General features: G+C 35.7%; 1 protein-coding gene across 1 annotated transcript in view; it reads left to right on the forward strand.

The window, feature by feature from the left end:
• LOC150091274 (organic cation transporter protein-like) overlaps positions 1-22651 on the forward strand; it is a 212738-nt gene that overhangs the window by 104285 nt on the left and 85802 nt on the right. Inside the window, exons 5-6 of the mRNA XM_090383043.1 lie at positions 13429-13597; positions 19152-19299. Coding sequence (XP_090239169.1) covers positions 13429-13597; positions 19152-19299 — 317 coding nt within the window. The remainder of the gene's footprint in view (positions 1-13428; positions 13598-19151; positions 19300-22651) is intronic.

Below are 22651 nucleotides of genomic sequence, written 5' to 3' on the forward strand. Positions count from 1 at the left end.
GAATTGGGGATATATTTGCATATCTCTAGTCAATAGGACCTCTCCTAAATCTAAGGATGCTCTCATAATTATGGCTAAGGGTTTTCTAACTTCCCTCTCTGCCTCCTTCACTGTAATTGGATAGATTCCATCCACTCCAGGTGCCTTTTTTATGTTTAACTTCAACAATTTCTCCTCCACTTTGCTCTCCATTATTACAAAGTCATTTAGCTCCGTGTTAGAGTTTAGTAAATTTCTGTTACGGAATTCATGTGTGAATGTAGATGCAAAATACTCGTTCAGTTTGTCAGTTATCTGAGCAGGATCATCAAGAGTCGAACTACCAACATCAAGTGGACCAATATGATTCATCCCCTTCCTTCTAGAGTTTACATAAGTAAAGAAGTCTTATTTTTCTTTGCATCCTTTGCCAAGAATTTCTTGTAATCAGCCTTTGCTTGCATTTGACTTAATTAGAGACTAGCTTATATCTATCATAGGCTTCTGTGTCACCTGATAATTTATATGCATCCCACATTTTTGTTCTCTGCCATGAGCCTCTTTAGTTCATCTGACCCATTTAGGTCTAAATCTTGAACAGTATTTCTTAGTTGTTATGAAAAGCCTAGTAGCATCCAAGATTAATTCCGTGAAGTGTCCCATTTAGAATTTGCTGTTGGTAACATCATCAGTTGGTTCCACTGTATAGAATTTAAAAACTCTGAGACCACTGTAGTCACCTTTACGAAAACAAAAACCCTCCCCTTTACCCTTGATGGTAGTTACATCTTTAAGTAAATCCCACATCAGTACACTGTAATCACTGTCACCTAGTGGTTCTTTTATCTGCAAATTCCTAATGCATGAGTATTCACTGCTGATAATCAGATCAAAAGTATTACTCCCTCTGGTTGCCTCTCAAACATGTTGCCGTAGAAACCAATCCTCCAATAAATCCATAAAAGTCTTGCTAGCATGCGAGTGACTAACCCACAAGTTCCAGTCAATATCTGGAAAGCTAAAATCCCCCATTAAAAGACATTCTGATTTACTGGCCCACTCTGTTTCTCTGCACAATTGTTCATTGCACTCATCAGAGTCATTAACACATTCCTATAACGCACTCCTACTTTCATTTTCCCTTCTCCAGTGCTTATGTCACACCAAACTGACTCAACATTGCACTGTCCATCCATATCAACTGGATGCACTTCCTTAGATTTTGTTTCTTAATTAACAGCATAACCCTTCCTACCATTTTTATCCTTTCTGTACACATTGTACTCCCCAAATTCCAATTCTGCACTACTTACATCTTTGTGACATCATGTCTCTGATATTCCAACAATATCTGCCTTTGATGAATTGATCAGCACTTCAAATTCATCAAATTTATTTACTATACTTCTAGCATTGGTGTACATGCACGTATACATGCACCTGTCCTTACTCTTAGTTACCTCACTAACACAGCCCATGTATTTATTTGTTCCATGATGACTCCCAGCAGCTCTTGAAATCCCCAGCAACCTGCTCTCCAGGCTGCTGCTTATTACAATAGACGCAATGCAAGAATCACTTTTGCCTCTGCCTGTGGCTACTGTTAATCTTTTAATCTATGAACCCCCCCCCCCAAGCTTTATCGGCCCACCTAACACTGCCTCGATAGCATCAGCAAATATTCTTGCACCCTTTCTATTTAAGTGTATCCCATCCCTGTAGAAGCATTCTCTCCTGTTAGCAAGCACAGACCACACTGAAAAGAATTCTACCCCATGAGCCTTGTACAACCTCTCCATGGCTGAATTGATTGACAAGGCTTTCATCATATACTGCTTCCTATCATGTCTGGGCAGAATTGCAGACACTTTCAAATTTAACCCTAACTCAACTTTTTTTTCTACATTGACCTGTATTTGTTAAGTAAATCTGCAGATCTCTTACTCTTAAGGTCATTAGTGCCAACTTGTACAACAATATCACCCTTTGTACCCTTGACATCTTCTCTACAATGTCATCAACTTTTGCTCCTGGCAGACATACCTTGGTCCTGTTCCACCAATCCTTTTTGCATAATATATTCCCTGTCTCCCTGACAGTAGTCACTGACAATAACTAGCTCCTGTTGGACCAGTGCATTCTGCCTTGGAGATGGCCACTCTGTTGCCTGATGCACAGGAGTGAGCTCTGGCATTAAGTTGGGCAGCTTGAGCGCTTGATGGGCCCCCTCATTAATTTCTTCAAGGGCATTTACCCTGCACCTCAAACTCTCGTAGATGCCTATCAGAATGCTGAGTTGGCATCTAATTTCTTCAGTCTCTGCATTTAGCACACACAAGGACAACCTCCTAGGCTAGATTATGTCTTGTTCTAGACAGGTCTACAAACAGAAACAGGTCACATTTCTCACAATTTTTTAGAATGTGATGCATTGTTGAATCACCTCCTTAGGTTCTCCTCCGAGCCACAGTACTATAGCTACTTTGTGCTCATTGCTTTGCTGCTCTAATTTATGTCATGATTCCATTTCAGTACAATTTAATTAACAACGAAATTTAATAAGATTAATAAATTTTTAATGGATTAATTGATAATACTAAACTAAGCTAACAGATTTCTAATACAGTGCTATGTATTTTGCTATCTAGTTTTACGTTAAAACTTATGCTATCAAGCGATATATATTATGCTATTCCGTATCATATAACAATGGGGAAAGTTACAAACAGTAAAATCTATGGACACTTAAGTATTAACTTCCAAAATCGCTATCTAAATGTCAAAAATTTCACAGGTAATCTGTGAAAATGCCCATTTCATCCCAGGCAAATGACAAGTAGCACCTTCCCTGGCCTTCTGGGAATTTGGTGATGATGGAGGTTTCTATTGTTTTGAAACCTGTTTTGTTTCTGGGTCAAAGTTATATATTCATGATTTATCACGTGTCACCAATTGGGGAAAAATATGCCAGGCTTGCTGCCACACATGACAGTCAATTCAGCAGAGCAGACCGGCCTTTTTTTCTTTCTGAAGACATGTGAGCAAGGGTCAAATCCATTGTATTGAGATATTCAAATCCATTGTGAATTATGCCCTCCACTGATTCAAAACTTATCCAGTCTCAACAACAATCTATTTAATTGTTGTCTAGTGGTCATTGAGGATCAGCTGTTCAATTTTTACCCATAAATTCAGCAGTGTGAGATGTCATTGGCTGTCCACTTCCTTTGTCATCATAGATGTTCTTCCAGCTGCACACGAACTGTCTCCAACAATGTTTTTTAATGTCATGTAATGGAGAGATATCCCGACACTGTAGAATCTCTTTACGGATAACCCTTGGCTGTTTTCCTTGCAAACACAGTAATTTGATAATGGATTGACATTCAACTTTATCTATGCTGGCACTCTTTCATACATTCAGCTCAGTAGCAAAAGAAGCTTAAGAGTTAGAGCAGTGAAACTTCTTGGTTATATTACTAGATATGTAAGCAGCACAGTCATTAAAACAATGTTTGTAGAATACATAGGTCATGGGAAAAGTTTTTATCCCCCTTCCCTGTATCAGTCAAGCTCTGATGAAACTGGATGATCTGTAAAGGCCACATAATGTTTACCAATGCTTACCATGCTGTGGGGTGAAGTCCTCTGGTAGAGCATGTGCAGTCCCTTTGTTGTGATAAGACTAAAGTGATTAATACACTGTTTATAACTATGAAAAAAGGTGATAATCATATGTGCAGTCCAAAAGTGTTATAATACTTCAAAGTTGTTATATCAATGAAACTGACTGGTGGCTATGTGATCAGGTCTTGGAGCATGAGGATATGTCATTCAAGCTAATTTTGCATGTTCTACTGTTACAGAGCATTACTGGATGGAACAGTATTTCAATGTTAATCCATATTCTAACATTGAGATTTTTGACTGTGCACATGTCTTTGTTCATGGTTGCAAGTGCTCCATTTATGCATGTTGTTCCAAACATTAGTTGCAAAAGAAGTGTACCTGTAATCCTAATATGGAGGTTGTCATCCTGCAGCATAATGAGTATTGGCAAACATCTTATGTAGCCAGTGTAGGCTGCTCAGTTTCCCTGGAGATTGACTGATAGGTATTTCTGAGTTTTATTTGTTATTTATTTATTTTTTTTCACTTGTATTCTCCCCCCCACACTTTTCTTCTTCTGTTCTTCTTTCTCCTCCTCCTTTTATTTAATTTTAATCCTGTTCAGTCAGTTGTTAGCACATGTCCTCTAATCATGTTTTCTTTTCTTGTTACACAGTCATAATCTGCAGTGCTATTTTCCCCATAGTTAATAAAAGAACACAATTACCCTGAAAGCTTGCTAATTGCTCTTATACTTTTAATATATTGAATTTTACTTTTATATTATTTTTATTTTATGTGTATGATTAATAATGCCCTTATTTATTTAATTTTGTTAGTTGTAGCAAGATTTATTTTATGTTTGCAAATTCATTTAGTTTTAAAGTAAAGAATGATACTAATTAAACAATAATACTAATTAAACAATGCAAATTGAAGTCAATTTTATTGTGTATAAAGATTATAGTTTACCATTAGCAAGCTAAAACTCCCAGTTGTAACTCCCAAATGTAAGTCCACTTTACAACTGGAATATTTTTGGAGTCTCTATTGAGCTTGATCAAGAAAGAATGAAAGTCAGAACAATGTCCACAGGAAAGAACTATTTTTCAAAATAGTTTTTAAGAATGGGTGAATACAACTCTTTTAGCTACATCACCATCATTAGATGGCTAAAGGAACTAATAGAGACCACAGACTGGATCAATATAGGTGAGTGGCATGTAATTTTTTAATTAACTTAACTGAGTGAGGAGGAATAGCTAAATTTATTTTTTACCTTTGAAAATAATTCTGTGGGGGATTGGAGGAAGAAGTCTAAAGAAAAAAGAAGAATCTTTGTACTCTTTGCTAAAAACAGAAGAAATGGAAATATTTAGAATAAATTGGTTGAAAGAGATGAGAAAGGAAGAGATAAAATGTTTCAGTTGTAATTTCATTGAAGTTCCATTTAAATTGAAAGTTTGTTACTTGGTTAAATAGATTGACAAGGATCTCCCACATTTTCAAGAATTTCAAAAGGTTCATTTCTACAGCTACTGTGTTAAACTGAATAAGTCATTTAATAAGTCAACTCCATTTCCTGTTCTGTGACTGGTAATTTTGAGGAATACCAGGGGAAACAGATTGAATAATCATAATAAAATTTTTGCCTTCATTTTTTAATGATTTTTTTATATTGCTTTCTTTTCCTATTTCCAGAAAGCAAGTTAATTTTTACTAATACAAAAAAAAAGGAAAAAGAACTTTTGCTATTTCATGCCAGAATGCCATTCTATTTACTCAGCTGCTTTCCAAAGTGAATTTTTGCTGCAATTTTTTCTGTTATAAATTGGAAAATTGTGTTGAAAAGATTGGTATGGCCCCAAAAAGTGGCTATATATATATAAAAAAACGCTTAGGTATGCTGCCCAAATTTTCTAACTGCTAATTGATGCCACCACCTGTTCACGCGGTTCACCTCGCATTACCACCATACTGGGCATTCTTTAATTTTTGTACTAATGTTTTTTGACTGAAGAAAGGCAACCTATGCTTGAAAGCTGTCGATGTATATTTATTTTAACTGTTTATTTTATGTCTTCAATTTCAATAAATCGTTCTAAGTTTTAAGAAGTGTAAAAATGGTTGAACAGTGTGCAAGAACTAGTAGACAGAAACGAGACTGTACGGCTATGAAGACGGACAGAAAACATTTGAAGAAAGAGAAGCAAGATTGAAATGAGAAGATGGGCAAAATTCCATAAGACTAATCAAATAGAAGTACCAGATGCGATTAATCAACAAGCTGTAATTAATGTGGAAGAGCATGACATAGGAAATATGTGTTACTACTGAGTATTGCAATGCAAGATATTGGGGACATGAGTTAAACACATCAAATAAATACACTTAATTCTGTCGTGATGGAAAAGTTTCACTTGACCCACTGTCTGAGACACCTACTCTATTACGAGAGCTGCTTACAGGGGATAAATGCAAAACAAATAACTACAGGGAACATATATGACAATACAACTCAGCAATGGTATTCACATCAGTAGGCACAGAGATTAAATCAACTCCTGGAACTGGTCCATACTGTTTTAGAATATACAGCCAGATTTACCATTTGGTCACCACTATATCCAAATAAGCCAGGATATGGACAACTTTATATTTTTGATTCTGCTGAAGCAACAACAAAACAGCTTGAAAAGCAATAGAACTAAGGGTGTGTGGCTGAAGTAATGCAACAATTGGACGAGATGGTTAAGAGACGATATAATGCACCTGCATCCAAAATGGAGGTTGATGCAATACTTGGAGAAGACGGGGAACCACCTGCAAATAGAGACATGCACATATCCCATAGGTGGCTCCTGTAGAATTACATCACTGCTAAACAAGAATGGTGAAGACTGAAGGATCTAGATTAAACTATTTATGCCATTAATCAGAAAGATGGTGTATGCTATGCTGGGTACATCTAGTAGATTTGTATATGATTTCATGCACTTGCCAGCAGATGCTTGCTTGGTGTATAATAGCCTTTGTCACTAATGCACCAATAAAACTGTAAACCTAAGCCAGCAGATTAAAAAGAAAATGTATGCTATTAATACTAACTTTCAGTTTGGGAGCTAGGAGTATGTGGTTTGAAAATATTAAGAAACACTGGATTTTAGAGACCATATTCTTGAATCTCTGTTAATTGAATAAGTGAGAGCATACATGTGCTCTATCTCTCTGTATAAAGTTTAACCTTACCTTTTGAGTGGCACATAATAGTAGTGGATATTCATTGCTTGCCTGTATGTATTGATATAAAATTAAATATCTGTTGCCAAGATGGCAGCAAGCATTCATTGGTCAATGGCTTTATTATGAACTCTACAGTGTAAGCATGGGGATGATGAAAATCCATCACTATTTACTTTGTAGCATAAGCATGAAAATGGTAGAAAGATTATAAATTAAGCCAGCTTTGGTTATTTAAATGATTTGAATAATCAAAACTGTTTACAAAGTCTTCATAATAAAAGTATGGATGCATAAGGTGACTTTCAAGGTAAATATTTTATCTATTTATTTTTTTTATGAAATGTGTACTTTACATTGATTAGTTTCACTTATGTTGACAGTGACAGTTTGTCTTCCCAACTCTATTCCAGCCTGAGTAAATGCATTCTTCTGCTTTAGACCTCTTTTATGTAGAATGCTTTATCATTTTGCAGAGAAGACATCAAAACTTATTTTTTAGCACATAAGTGGCAAACTCTTTTTTTTTTTTATGTGATTCTAATTCTAGTGTGCTGTGGCTTTGTATTTAACTGGTGTGGCTACCTCTTCAAAATCTTCCTTTTTTTTCCAAATCAAAAATGTTGCTAAGTGATTCTAGCATACTGGGGCTCTGTATTTAACTGGAGTTTTGCCACTTTTCCAAAATCTAGCCTGGAGATGATTTTAGGGTTGGGATAGCGAAGGCAATCTTGAAATTTTTTCACATAAATTACACTTTTAGGTTGCCAAAAATTAATTTGTTAAATGTTATTAAGAAAAAAATACTAAAAGGCTTTTGCGATATGTATTTACTTGGAATGGTTTTTAACTTTCAATTTAGAACCTTATCAGCACCATAGTTTAAAACAATGTGATACATGATACCAATGTTAAATAATCTCATAGTTTCAAAAGTATTTAAGCAATGACAAAGGGAAGGTAAGATTTAATTTTTCTACACTTTTCTATAATGCAAAGTATGATAACAAAACCCTGAGGCCCAAACATAACACGCATAAACCCACTGACTTCAGTTCAAGCCTCAAGAGGTAGAAGCTCAGTACTTTGTTCAGTTCAATACACTTGACTGTACATAGTGTTTTGGGAGGGGGTGTCACTGGTGGTTTCCACAACTGTGCCATAAGTACTCTTGTGAAGTATACATTACTCTGTAAAACCCAAACAAAAGTATTGTGTGTGGTTGAGAAGTATTATGTTGGGTTCTGTTGTTGTGGGCTGACTTTTGGCCACAGGACCCCTAATGGGATCCCACATTTCCCGTAAAAACTGATAGCAGCTAAGCCAGGCTGCCCATTATTCTCTGGCAGGCCCTGTCATCTAATTGTCTGAGCTTTCTGTGACAGGACCAATATTAAAAAGATGAGATTTGGGAATATGAAAGTCATGTGAGGGGAAATAGTAAGAAATGTGGAGGTGTAGAGGGCATCTTCAAAATTATTAAGTGGAGTAAACTCCACTAGGCAAGTGGAGCAAAGGAATAGGAGGCAAAAGTTACCAGACAAGAGTTTAGTATGCCACTTGGCACACAAGTCAGTCTAGACCAAGGGCCTTTTCTGTGGTTTAGTTATGTCCAAGTAACTGTCACAATTGAAGATGTGCAGGTCATGGTTAGGAGACCTAGTCCCCTCGGTGGTTTAGTCATATCCACGTATTTGTCACAATTGGTGGTTCTCAGGCTTGTTTAGGGGTTTTAGTCATATCAAGATGTTTAATCACATCCAGGTGTTTGTCACAGTTGGTAGGTCTCAATATCAGCAGTTTGGTGTATATTATCCACTATTCAGTGATTGCACTTCAGCATGTATATTCCTAGGATGGATGTTAGTGTTGTTTCTTCTTCTTGCAAAGAGCTCCTGAGCAAAATTGGCATATGCTGTATACTCCCGTATATTGTTCAGTAGGTGGAATGCCTGATTTCTGGGTAAGTACCTGACTATACAATGAACAATTAATGACATGGAACAAAAAATAGTTTAAACATATACAAGTGCATGTGGAGCCTTTTCCCAAGTAATCTTCAATAGCTGGCATGTGTAAGCTGTTTCATGTACCTGCATTTTTATTAGCAAACTCATTGTTGCTTTATAAAGTATATTATTATACATTGTTGCCTTAACTTTTTTTTTATCTCTTTATACCCCAAAACTTATTTTACAGTTAAATTATTCTTATTATGGTAACTGTAAGTAAGTTAATTCATAAATAACAGCTGTATGACAGATCAAAGGTTTTTCATGTTATTTCACTAAATTAGGACATTTCTAAATTACACCAATAAAATTATAGATGGTTCTATGTGGCAAAGCAAGTAAAGCAACTCATTAACACGTTTCTGATCAGTTCCAGAACTGTGGCTGTTCAGATTAAAAAATGGCTATGAAGTTTTTTTATGGTCTAAAATAACAATAAAATAATAAATAAGAATAAGCAGACTAGATATCTAGTATGAATAAAAATTTTACAAGGTATGTGCCTGTTTATTCTTTTTAAATTATTTTTTACCATTAAAATTTCCATATTGGAGCAGTAGTTTCCTCTTCATGATACTCTGTCTTGCATTATGCAACTGTTTTGGTTCAACCAAAGCTGAATGACTGGGAATGGGTGATCCTTCAACACCCTCCATACAGTTCTTACCTTGCTCTCAGTCACTTTCATCTATTTGGCTCATTAAAGAATCTCTGTGGTGAACATTTTGCAAGGAATGATGAAGCTTCATGGGCAATAATTCATGTTTCAATGAGAGGCATTAAAACAGGTGGATCAATGGAGTCATGCATCATAAGTCTTGGATCTTATATTGAAAAATATGTTAGAAATGAATTGGTGAATGTATGAATTCTGAAATGTATGTAACTGTGAAATATGTCAAATAGAAAAAAGCTTGAAAAAAACTTTTTCAGTTTGCACTTGTATTTTTCATTAAAAAGTTATTGCAAATTATTAGTTAAAAAAAAATCAAAAAAAAAAAAATCAAAAAAAAAAAAAACAGTAACATAGGGAAAAATAATCACAATATGAATATATTTCACATAAAGCTTGAAATGCTTTGAAACAAATTTATTGCAATTATCTTCACTGTATTATTGATTTTACACCAGAACTTTAATCATTTATACCAGCATGTATACTGACATTTTCATTGATAAGCATATGGTAAATTCTTCTGTATTGTTTTTACTTTTGTTGACCACAACTTGAAATAATATAATTCTGTCTATTAGTACTTTAAACTTCATTTGCTTAATGTAGGAAACTTGTGGAGCACATAAAACTTGTGTAGATAGATACTAGAGAAGCTGTCTGCTCTATTCACTATATTTACTACCTATTTGCAGTGGTTTTCTTCCTGTGATGATTATGCAATATTTCATCAATGATTACAAATTGGTGTCAAAGGAAATACACTATGCTAAATCACAGTTAATATAGTAACCAGGTGTTAATATTTATTCATAAATAATAATACTGGATGGATTTGAAAATTATTATTTTATAAATAAATAAACTAAATTTTAAAATTGCTGTCTTTACATTTGTTCATCCTGTTCAACAAACATTATTGTAATATAGCTTTGAAGCAGTTATGCTACATTGAATTGTAGCATAACTGAAACAAATTTATTATGTTGGATAACTGTCAAATACTATTTTTGATTTGCTATGTAATAGCATAGTTCATAAGATTAAATGATTACCATGATGAGCAGTTAAAGTGTATATACTTCATATTGTAACTACACTTAATATATGCAGTTTCATTATGTATATATGAAGTAAATCAAAGAATTCAAGGACAGGAGCTTTTTACTATCCACAACTATCCTTAAACAAGCGTCCAATTTTGTCAACAGTCATGTAGTAGTAGTGGCATGTGATGCAAGAAAGCAAGTGTATGAGCTTATGCAGCATCAACCAAAAAAAAAATCACACCATTCCTTCCAAATGCCTGTCCAGTTCCTCCTTAAATTTATTTAACCTATCAACTTCCACAACGACAGATGGCAGTTTGTTCCAACAATTAACCACCCGCTGGCTAAAGGCAAATTTCTGCACATCTATTCTACCTCTGTCTTTTCTTAATTTGAATTTATACCCCCTTACGTTCGTAATCTGAACAAGTGGAAGGATCCCATCAGAATTCAGCGTGCTCAATCCATTCAAGACCTTATACACCTCAATCAGATCACCGCGCAGGTGCCTAGTCTCCAGCCACTGCAATTGCAGAACTTAAACCTCTCTTGGTAAGAGGATCCCTTCATTCCCCTCACCAATCTTGTTGCCCTTCTCTGTACATGCTCAAGCAAGTCCTCATCTGTCCTAAAATGAGGCGTGGCCTGACCATTGCCTTATACAGAGGGACAATCACCTCCTTTTCCCTGCTAGCAAAATTCCTATATATCATTGACAAAACCCCATGACCTGCCCTGGCAGCCTGTCTGCATTGCTCAGAAAACTTCATATCTGACTGCACAATTACTCCCAGGTCTTTTTCATTTTCTATCACCTTAAGTGTAGTACCACAGTTGGTACGTTATTCTGGGGTTACTTCTACCCATATGCAGTACTTTGCATTTGTCAAGGTTAAACTTCAGTTGCCACTTCTTAGCCCATCTGCCTAAATTATCTAGATCCTGCTGCAGTAGCATACTGTCATTAACAACCCTGCCAACCTTTGTATCATCTGCAAACTTCGACACTGAGCCTGATATATACCTTCATCAATATCATTGATAAATATACAAAACAACAGAGGACCCAACACGGAACCCTGTGGGACTCCACTAATAACATTAGTCCATGAAGAGCAGCACCCATTAATTACCACCCTCTGTCTTCTCCCACTCAACCATCCTTTTATCCATTGTAGCAACTTACCCTTAATACCATTCTTAAATGTAGTTCTTAAAAACATTTTGGAGATCCCTACATGGGGCCCTTGTTTTTTGGACCACCATGCCTTTCTTGAAGTGAAACTCCTTCAGCTGGTTGTTCATTTGCAGAAAGAGGCAAAAATTTTACTAGAACTGGCACAGTGAGATTGGGAGAAGCATAGTGAGTGAGAGAATTGCCTCATAGTTTTCTTGGTGAGTTTTTTCTATAAAAGAGTAACTGATGTGCCATTGCATTATCATGCAGGAATATCCTAACTTTGGTCACCCACATTCTAGGATGCTTCAGGCAAATTACCTTCTGCAAGTATCTCCTTGACTGCAGCATCCTTAATTCATCAATAAACTCATGTTGCATGACACTCTGCCAGTTGGATGTCACTTTCCCTTTTAAGCAGTGCTGCTGGAACTTTTTGGCTTTTGGCAACTTCCATGTAGAAGATTGATTTTCTTTTTGTGACCATACAGCTTAGATTTCAACAAGAAAATCAATCACATAAGGTGTGAAAGCAATCTTATCATAACCTGCTATGGAAACTGTTTCTTCATACTGGTGCTGTCTTCTTAAAAATAAAGTTTTGGTGAACTGTGTGTGTGATTGTTCCCAATACTTGCACAGTCAATACAAGATGGTATTGAATTCTCTCACTCTGATTATGGAATAGCTATATTATCAAATTACTGGAGAAAGTGAATGGAATGCAAAATCTGCAAACGTTTTATTAGTTGTACATATAATTGGTAAAGTGATTCTAGTGTGTGTGAAAATCTTCTTTCAGGCAGAGAGAAACTGATTGTTCCCACAATCAGTTTCTCTCTGGCTGAAAGAAGATTTTCATAAATCTGTCCTACTGCCATCCTTTTTCAATTTTCCTTTTCTAGTTTATGTCCCCTTGTGTGCATTTTTTGAGAAAGAACTAGAAACCATTAAATTTACTCAATCTAGTTAAAACCTTAAACACTTCAGTCAGCTTTCCTTACAAGTTCCTAATTTCCATGTGGTGCAATTTGCAGAACTGAATTTCAAAATTTTTCATAACTTGAGGTCTCATATGCCTGCATTTTTTTTTTTTTTTTTTTTTTTTATAACTATACTTCTTGGCATCTCTTATATTGTTGAATTAATTCACAACTGAGTTGTCAGCTTGGATGCCAGTCCACCCAACAACTTTCTCCAATTTGGAGAAAGCAATATTTGTTGCTTATTCTCAGATGTGCTGCTTATTTGAGGTGAGAGAGAGAAGCAACTTGTGAAAGATTTCTCAATATGTGGAGATATAATACAGTAAGATATTTCTTACTGTATTATATTTCTCAATATAATACAGTAAGAATGTCTTCATTGCAAAATATTTTGTTTATAATTTAGTTACATACAGGCTTTGGAGCTTAATAAAAAATTAAAAGGATGTAGAATTGAATTCAGACTTTAGTGCCTTACATATGCATAATATTAGCTAAATATTTTTTTTTAAACAGGTAATCTGAGTTTGAATTTCTGTAAGTGTATTTTCTTTTACTTTACTTTTCTAACTATTTCAAGATTGCTATTTTTTGGGATGTAAAGTGAGAAGTTATTTGAATAATTATAAAGAAAAAACATTCCTTTTTTGAAAATGAGGTTGAAGCTACTGAAAATTGAAGTATTTTTTAAATTTATTTTCAGTGATGGAATTGGTTGGGAGTGAGTACCGGGCATCACTTGGACTTGGCTTCAATTTTGGTTGGGCTTTGGGCTATATTATGCTTCCAGGTATAGCTTGGTTGATTCGTCGTTGGGTGTATATTCAGCTTGCCATTATGATACCTTGTCTAACGTTAATTGTGGCCTGGTGGTAAGTAATAAATGTAGTTGCATTTTTATTAGTAACGTAGTTGAAATTAGTAAGAGCAGCAACTTAAAAAGGTAACCTTACATGTTAGCACTAATAATATTCATAAATTTAAGTTTTGTTTCATTAGTAAACTCTGATACTTCCATCATATGTGGTTTTAGCAAAAGATAATGTTCTGTCTCGTATACTTCACCCAACTAAGACATTGAGCACAAGCATAATGTATATGTGAGATCTGTTGAACATAGTGTTTATCAATAAAATTTCATAGCAGACACCTGGTTATTTTCCTTAGCATAACTCCCTTGTGAAATCCAATTACAACTAAAAATAAACCCAGATTTCAACACAATGAAAAAGTGAAATAAACCTTAGCATCTCTCCCTACCTCCCTATGTAACCATCAAATAAAAGTTAAAATAAGATGAAACTACAAAAAAGTACAAAAATTATGCTAACAGAAAATATACCTAATTTAGTGTTCTAATATACATAATTTAGTGAATGCATGTTTTGAAGTGAATAATATTGGAATATTAAAGTCGTCAGCATAGTCCTGACTCAATGCTTGAATTGAACTGTTTTGGGATAAATTGGAATACAGAATTAAGGAAGACCAAAACAGCTTCTCTATTAGTGGAGCTCATAAATGTTTTGTAGGCGGAATGGAGCACAGTACTGCTAGTTTTCTACCTGAAGTTAGTAGAGTATTACATGATGCTACAAAGGCAGTTGTTATGGCTAAAAACATGTTATTAATTTCTTTGAATAATTACATGTGTGTGTGTGTGTGTGCGTGTTACACGAGTTTACCTAAATTGTTAATATCCTTTTACACTTATAACATTCATTACCATATGCTTTTCTGTGTAGTGCAAACATGTGTCCCAGTATTAATAAGGGTAACATCTGTCCAATTGCATGTAACAGTTTCTCTCATAGAGTATGTATGTAATAATTTTACTTCCTATGGATGGATTTTCATAAAATTTTACATTTAGCTCTTTTAGAAAGATTTGTCAAGATATCTGGGAATTATATTTCTTTGCCCTGTTGTTATATATATATATAGTCTCAGATGCTGATGCACCATAAAATCCTTAAACAAGCCCTCTCTGTATACAATAGCTCAACTCTCAGTGGATGGATTTTCACAGAATGTTATATTTGGTTCTTTTAGAATAACTTGTTGAGCCATCCAAAATTTCATTAAAATTGAACAAATAGAAATCTGAATCTTATTATTTCTTTTTTTTCATCCATATCACATAGGCTATGCATATTCTGTATATATATGGTATGTGATTGTAGCTGAAGCACTGGATACTATGTTTGCTGCTGTATATTTATTGGAGGAATAAATGGGCAATATGATATGGAGGATACACCAAAATGACTTATTAGCATTAGCAGAGGCATATGATGCATGAAAGCAAGCATATACAGCATCAGGAAAAAAAACCCAAAAAACTTCCCAATTCACTCCAAAAATCACACAGCAACAGATGGAAGTTTGCTCCAGCAATCAAATACCTGCTGGCTAAAGGAAAGTTTTTGCACATCTCTTTGACAACTGTCTTTCCTCAATTTCAGTTCATGCACCCTCAGGTTTGTAATCCTAGCAAGTTGGAGTGGGAGGAAGAATCCCAACAGCATTAAGCTGGCTCATTCCATTCAAGATCTTATATATCTTAATCAGATCACCTTGCAGGTGCCTAGTCTCAAGATGCTGCAATTTGCAGAACTTAAGCCCTTCTTTTTAAGAGCACCCCTTTGTTTTTCTCTGTACTCGCTCAAGCAACTCTACATCCTTTCTAAAATGAGGTCTCCAGACCTGTACACGGTAGTCAAAGTGTAGCCTGATCATTGCCTTGTACAAGGGGACAATCAGCTCCTTATCCCTGCTAGCAAAATTCCTGCATATCATTGACAAGACCTCATGACCTGCTCTGGGAGCCTGTTGGCACTGCTCAGAAAACTTCATATCTGACTGCACATGACCCCCAAGTCTTTTTCGTTCTACACTGCCCTAGTGTAGTACCACACAGTTGGTGCATTTCTCTTGGGTTACTGATACCTATACTTACTTTTCATTTGTCAATGTTAAACTTCAGTTGCCACTTCTCAGCCCTTCTGCCCAACTTTTCTAGATCCTGTTGCAGTAACATACTGTCATTACTGTCATTAACAACCCTGCCGACCTTTGTATCATCTGCAAACTTTGACATTAAGCCTGATATAACTTAATCAATATCATTGATAAATATAAAAACAACAATGGGCCCTACACTGAATCCTGGAGGATTCCACTAATAACATTAGTCCATGAAGAGCAGTGTCCATTGATTACCACTCTGTCTTCTCCCACTCAACAATCCCGCCGACCGGGCTAGCCGGGTGGGTAAAGTGCCTGCCTGGCAACCCAAAGGTCGCAGGTTCGATTCCTGCCTCGGGCTTGGATCAATGTACTGCAAAAACCTTGGGAGGTGCATTATGGCCACAGAAGCCTATGCGCCAACAACTACCAAAAAAAAAAAAAAAATCAACCATCCTTTTATCCATTGTAGCAACTTGCCCGTAATCCATACTGCTCCAATTCGTACAGTAGTATCAAACGCTTTAATGAAATCCAAGTATATGATATCAAAATTACTTTTTGCATCCAGTTTCTTTGTGACCACATTGTAATATCCAATAAAATTGGTCAGACAAGACTTTACCCTAACAAACCCATGCTGTGTTTGAATTATTACTGCAGTCTTGTTTAGATGATCCTGCAATGCTTCTTTAACCAGTGACTCCATTATTTTCCCCAGAAGAGAAGTTAAACTAACAGGTCTGTAATTACTCGTGTCACTTTTGATCTTCCTTTGTGAATTGGATATACATTTGCACATCTCCAGTCTGTGGGGACCTTCCCTGAGTCCAAAGATGCTCTCATAATTATGGCTAAGGGGTTTGCTTACTTTCTTTGCTGGCTCCTTTAATATAACTGGATAGATTCCATCCACCCCAGGTGCCCTTCTTATGTTTAACTTCAACAATTTCTCCTCCACTTTGCTCTCAGTTATTACAAAATCGTTAGAGTTAGAGAGATGATATCCAGCTCAGGACCCTGGGTGTGCAAAGACCATACTCACCAGATGTAAGTGCATCCTATGCATTTTTCTTCTCTGCCACGAGTCTCGTTAGTTAATCTACCATCCCTTTGGGTCTAAATCTTGAACAGCATTTCTTAGGTGGTATGAAAAGCCTAGTAGATTCCAAGATTAGTTCCTCGAATACTTCCCATTTAGAATTTGCTGTTGGTAACGCCATCAGTTGGTCCCACTGTATAGAATTTAAAAAATCTGAGATCACTGTAGTCACCTTTATGAAAGCAGAAATCCTTCTCTTTACCAATGATGGTAGTTACATCTTTAAGTAATCCCACATCAGGACACTGTGATCACTGCCACCTGGTGGTTCCTTTATATATAAATTCTTAATGCATGAAAAATCACTGCTGATAATCAGATATTGTCATCCAATAAATCCACAAAGGTCTTGCTAGTGTGCGAGTGACCAAACTGACTGGACATTGCACTGTCCACTAATGTCAACTGGATGCACTGCATTAGACTTTGTTTCTTAACTAATGGCATAACCCCTCCTCCCTTTCTATCCTGTCTGTACACATTGTACTCCTCAAATTCAAATTCTGCATTCCTTATATCTGGTTGACACATATCTCTGATATCCCAACAATATTCACCTTTGATGTCTTGACCAGCACTTCTAATTCATCAAATTTATTTACTGTACTCTTAGCATTTGTGTACATGCAAGTATATATGCACTTGTTCTTACTCTTATTTTCCCTTACACAGCCCATGTGTTTACTTGTTTCATGACTCCCAGCAGTTCCTGAAATCCTTAGCAACTTGCTTTCAATTATGCAGAAACTGTTCTCAGTCTGTGCAGAATCATTATTTTTTTGTTATAAATTATAAAGTGTTAATATTTGATAACAAATGATATGTAACACACTGAGTACATTAAGTAATGTCTGTGTAATTGATGTTTTGCCTTCTAAACATTGCTAAACTGCTTACTTAGACTTGATATGTTAGTCACAGGTTGGCATAATACATAAGTTTGCTAATAATACATTGTCTGATTGGTCACAAGCAAGTCTCAAAATAGCTGCTGCAGTGTGTCTCTAAATTTTAGATTCATATTTTTGACAATACTATTCGTAAAAATTTATTAGCAATTTATGTTGACTAAAACAGACCCAAGAAAGAAACAAAATGCTCCCAAGGTACAAAGTGAATGCTGAAATGAATACAATTTTTTAAACTAATTTAAGAGAAATACATATAACATTACTGTATTCAGTAATGTTATATATATGAATACAGTAATGTTACATATAACATTACTGTATTCAGTAATGTTATATATATGAATACAGTAATGTTACATATAACATTACTGTATTCAGTGAATGACTTTCATACTGTCATACATGTCAATTTGAATTATATTGTTTTGCTTTGATTACTCTGAAAATGTTTCTTTTTGAATGGATTGAGCAAGCTCAGTGCTGATGTAATTCTTCCTCTTGCTCAGACCACACACACATGAAGGGGCACAAATTCAAATTGAGGAAGGATGGTTGCAGAACAAATGTGCAGAAGTTTGCCTTTAGCCAATGGGTGATTGATTGTTGGAACAAACTTCCATCTGTCGTTGTGGACGTTGATAGTTTTAATAAATTCAAGGAAGAACTAGACAAACTATTGGAGGGAGTGAATAGGTGAAATGGGATGGTGTATAAGTTTACTTTCTTGCGTCATTTGCCACTGCTAATGTTAAATGAGACTTGTTGTTTTTTGACTTGTGTGAAGATTTGGGAACCCAAGGGACCTGATCTAGAATAATTTTATTTTTGCTAATTTATATAAATATTTCTATTGTGTTTATAAGTAGCAAAAAAGCATAATTGATAGCACAAAACGTGATGAGAGATTTGAAAACTATTCTATGCCAGCACTATATTGTTGTTCCTTTCATTTTTTTTTTTTTTTTTTTGTTATGTTATTTTTGCCCAACAATGAAAAACACAGATTGTTTTATATAATCTTAGTTAAGAGAAACAACATATGTAGACAAGTTGATTGTGCTTTAAAATTCTCTAGAGGCACTAGTAATGGCAATCAGTTATAGTTAATTACTTTACTTTACTCCTTGTGGAATATGCTTCCCCCACACACTTAGTGCTCTTTTTTCATGGGCAAAATTAGGGAAAAAGCTGTAATTTGAAGACATTCTTATCTAGTGAATTTAATTGTTTGCTTATCCCAAATCTGAATTTTTTTTTTTATAGCTATGTTGGCCTTATGAATTATTGACTTATTTTCTAAAGTGGAAATTATATGAATAGCTTCAGTAGCACAACTTAAAATTCTCACAGATCTGTTAACTCCCAGCATAGTAGCTCTCCTAATGTTGCTTTACTGTTTTATTTATAAACATGGACCAGCAGGTCTGATTAAGCGGCTTTTTCAAGGTTTGTCCCTGAATCACCACGTTGGCTGCTGACCAATCATCACTATGGTAGAGCAGAAATACAGATGATAGATGGAGCACGGAAAAATGGAAAGAACATTGCTGAAGCACAGAGGCTCTTACATTACATGAAAGAAGAATGGAAAAAGGTGAGAATTTTTATTTCTATAGAAAACTTAAGAGGGGTTAATTTGTTTTATTAGCAGTGCAGAATTTGATTATGGAATCAGAAAATAACATTGAGAAGAATTTTTTGAGGGCTCATCAATAAAGAATTATCATAATTTTTCATGAACAACCATACTGCATGCTATTTCTAGCTGAGGTGCAGAATTTACAACCAAATCAAGCTGCATCACAGCAACTGCACAATTGACCTGTGTGCATGGTGTGACCTTGGCAGTTGGCCAAGTTTATGCCTATTCAATTTAGTCTCCATAAAAATGGACATGACATGTGTGAGGAACAGAATGTTCTCAAATTTTGTTTAATCTCAAGCATATAAAATGCCAAAAGAGGCTTATGGTAAATTTACCCTTCCATATAGCACAGCTCACAGGTAGTTTAGAATGTTTAAAGATGAACATGATTTAATCACAAAAATTGGTGGTCCTGGAGTTCCAACCATTGTTGATGCCACAGAAACCGTGAACATTGCTTCTGTAATCTTTAGAGAAGATCATTATATAACAGTAAGGCAAGTGGCAGAGATGTTGAGAATATCAGTAGGAAGCATGCACGGTATTCTCCATGACCATTTGCATATGACACGTGTTTGTGCACGCTGGGTTTCAAGACCGCTCATGCCTGATCAACAGCAAGTTTGCACAGAGGTTTGTGAGGAGCTGCAACAGATGAAGATGGCGAGGTTCCGCATAAGGTGATAATGGCAGATCAGACATGGCTTCATCATTTCAACCCAGAGAGTAAGCAACAAAGCTCTGTTTGGAAGTTTACGTCATCGGCAACATCGAAAAAAGCAAAAGTTGCGGCTTCTGCAGGAAAGGTTATGACCATTTCTTTTTTTGACATTCAACGAATGGCTTATCAGCATCTTGTGCCAAATCACACGACTGTTATGGGACCTTACTAGAAAGCTGTACGACACACTTTGTTGGATCACATTCGTGGGTAGATGTTGCATCACTACAGTGTGAAACCTCACATTTCTCTTGCTGTCGTCAAGTACATAGCCAGCATTAATGAGAAATGTTTTCCTCGTCTGCCCTACAGCCCTGACCTTGCACCCTGTGATTTTTTTTTTATTTCCAAATTTAAAGGAGCTTTGAGGAAAATGTTTCCAGTCTCCAAGGAAATTATAAAGACATCGCAGGCAATTCTCAAATGCATATCAAAAAATGGATTACGTGTTTTTGAAGAATGGCAAAAATTGGAGTGAGAATGTATTTCATCAAATGGGGACTACTTTGAAAATATTGATGTTTAATAAAGGTATGTTTCAAAGAAAAAAAATTATGATAATTCTTTATCGAACTGCCCTCATATAATATAGTTACACATTTCATGTATATATTCATTATGGTTGTGTATAGGTTATTACAGTAATGCAAATAATATTGCAAAGTAGCATAACTAAAGAAATTTGGTAAGTCTGCTAAACTTAATTTTATGTTGAGTTTTCTCATTTATAGGATCAATGCAGTAAATTGTTTATTCAATGAATTGAGCACTGTTTTGTCCTTATGTGTCATCAGAGGGACTGTCTCTGGTTGCTAAAAAAATGTGTTATATCAGTGAAAAATGATGAACAGATTAACAAGATCCCTCATCATTCATCCATGAGGCCAGTTGACTGGTGGATGGAGAAGTTGATGAACTTTTATCTCTGGCACTTTTCTCTTCACCTCGTAAGAGCATATTGGCTGGGCATGTGTTAGCGTCAGGTGCCACCTGGAGAAATACAGTACTACTGTAAATGCCAGGAAAGTGTGTGCTGAATGTGTAGTATTATGTTGTATTCTTTTGTTATGTCCTGGCGTTTGGTCACAGGGCCCCTGGTGGGATCCCACATTGTGTGTGTGTGTGTGTGTGTGTGTGTGTGCGTGTGTGTGTGTGTGCGCGCGCTGGCAGCTCATTATTCTCTGGCTTGTCTCTGCCAGGGTCGCCTGAGTTTCCTGGACAGAGACAAAGAAATTAAATAAATAATATAATAATAAAAAAATAATTAATTAAAAAAATAAAATAAACAATAATTATTATTAATAATAAGGCTCAACGATGGACATCAAATGTCAAGGCTCAGAAGTTTTGGGGATGTAGATAGAGGCATCCTCAAAGAAACAATGAAAATGAATCCATCAGGCAAGTTGGTCCATGGATTAGGGGTAAAAGTACACTGGGTAAGAGCACCCAGTGTAGATCATCAAGAAGCTAATGATCTCTGCCGTGGTGAGTTGATTTCCCTTGAAGGGAGTTGCCCAGGTCTTGATATTTCCAAAGTCCAAATCGATTTGATGTCATAATCCAAATTATTGCTTCTCAACTCAGATACTGGTTTTAGGTGTCAATTAGTGTCTTTTTTCCCATGTAAGGGATAGTCATATCCTGTGGTTTCAAAGTCTAAATCTTACTGTCACAGTAAGATTGATTGATCTATTGGCTGGGCAGTGGCATTGCATGAAAATGTCCATGTTAATAAAAGAGTTACATCTGGAGTACATTCCCAAGTAGCGGAGGCTTTCATTGATTTATCCAAGGTCAGTTTGAAGCAGTTTTATTCCATAATGGAAATAAAATCCATCTATAACATTGGCCCATGCAGTTCAGGAGGGAAACGTATGAGAACCTATAGGTTCTTTTGCAAAAAATATGCTATCAAGAATACAAATGGAATATCTGTGCCAACCAAAAGTGGTAGCTTTGCTGACTGGTTTGCATGGTGGATACACTAAATACTGCTGCTTTTTATGTGAGTAGGACAGCTGAGCGGACGATTTCCACTATAGGGTAGGTAAAAAAAAAAAAAAATGGCCAGCCTACAGGAACTACACCAGGCCAGAAAAATTCAGCACATCCTCCTTTGATGGATAAGTCAAAAATCTAAATACTACAGAAATAAGAGCCTGGAAGGCATTCAAAAACATCTGCTGGAACTTTTTAGGCAATGAGAAATCACAAAATTACCGTGAAATTGTGGATGAGCTAATTTTAGTGTTCAGAGAGCTGGGATGCAACATTTCATTAAACCTTCATTTCCTACATTTCCATTTAGCCTTTTTTCCTGAAAGCTTGGGAGTGGTCTCTGATGAACACGGTGAAAGGTTTTGCCAAGATATTTCTTAAATGGAAAAAAAAAAAAGATACCGGGGACAATGGAGTCCAATGTTGGCAGACTACATTGTTGGAATTTCATATGGGAGACACCAATGGATCATTATAAAAGGCAAAAAATGATAAAATAAGTGTTTTGTATCAGATAAACATTTGTAAATAGAATAAAGTTAATCAATCCATTGTTCAATATTTAGTACTGTATGTAAC

Source organism: Mastigoproctus giganteus, chromosome 1 (assembly GCF_048544385.1).
Source record: "Mastigoproctus giganteus isolate SK-2022 chromosome 1, ASM4854438v1, whole genome shotgun sequence".
Taxonomy (NCBI): domain Eukaryota; kingdom Metazoa; phylum Arthropoda; class Arachnida; order Uropygi; family Thelyphonidae; genus Mastigoproctus; species Mastigoproctus giganteus.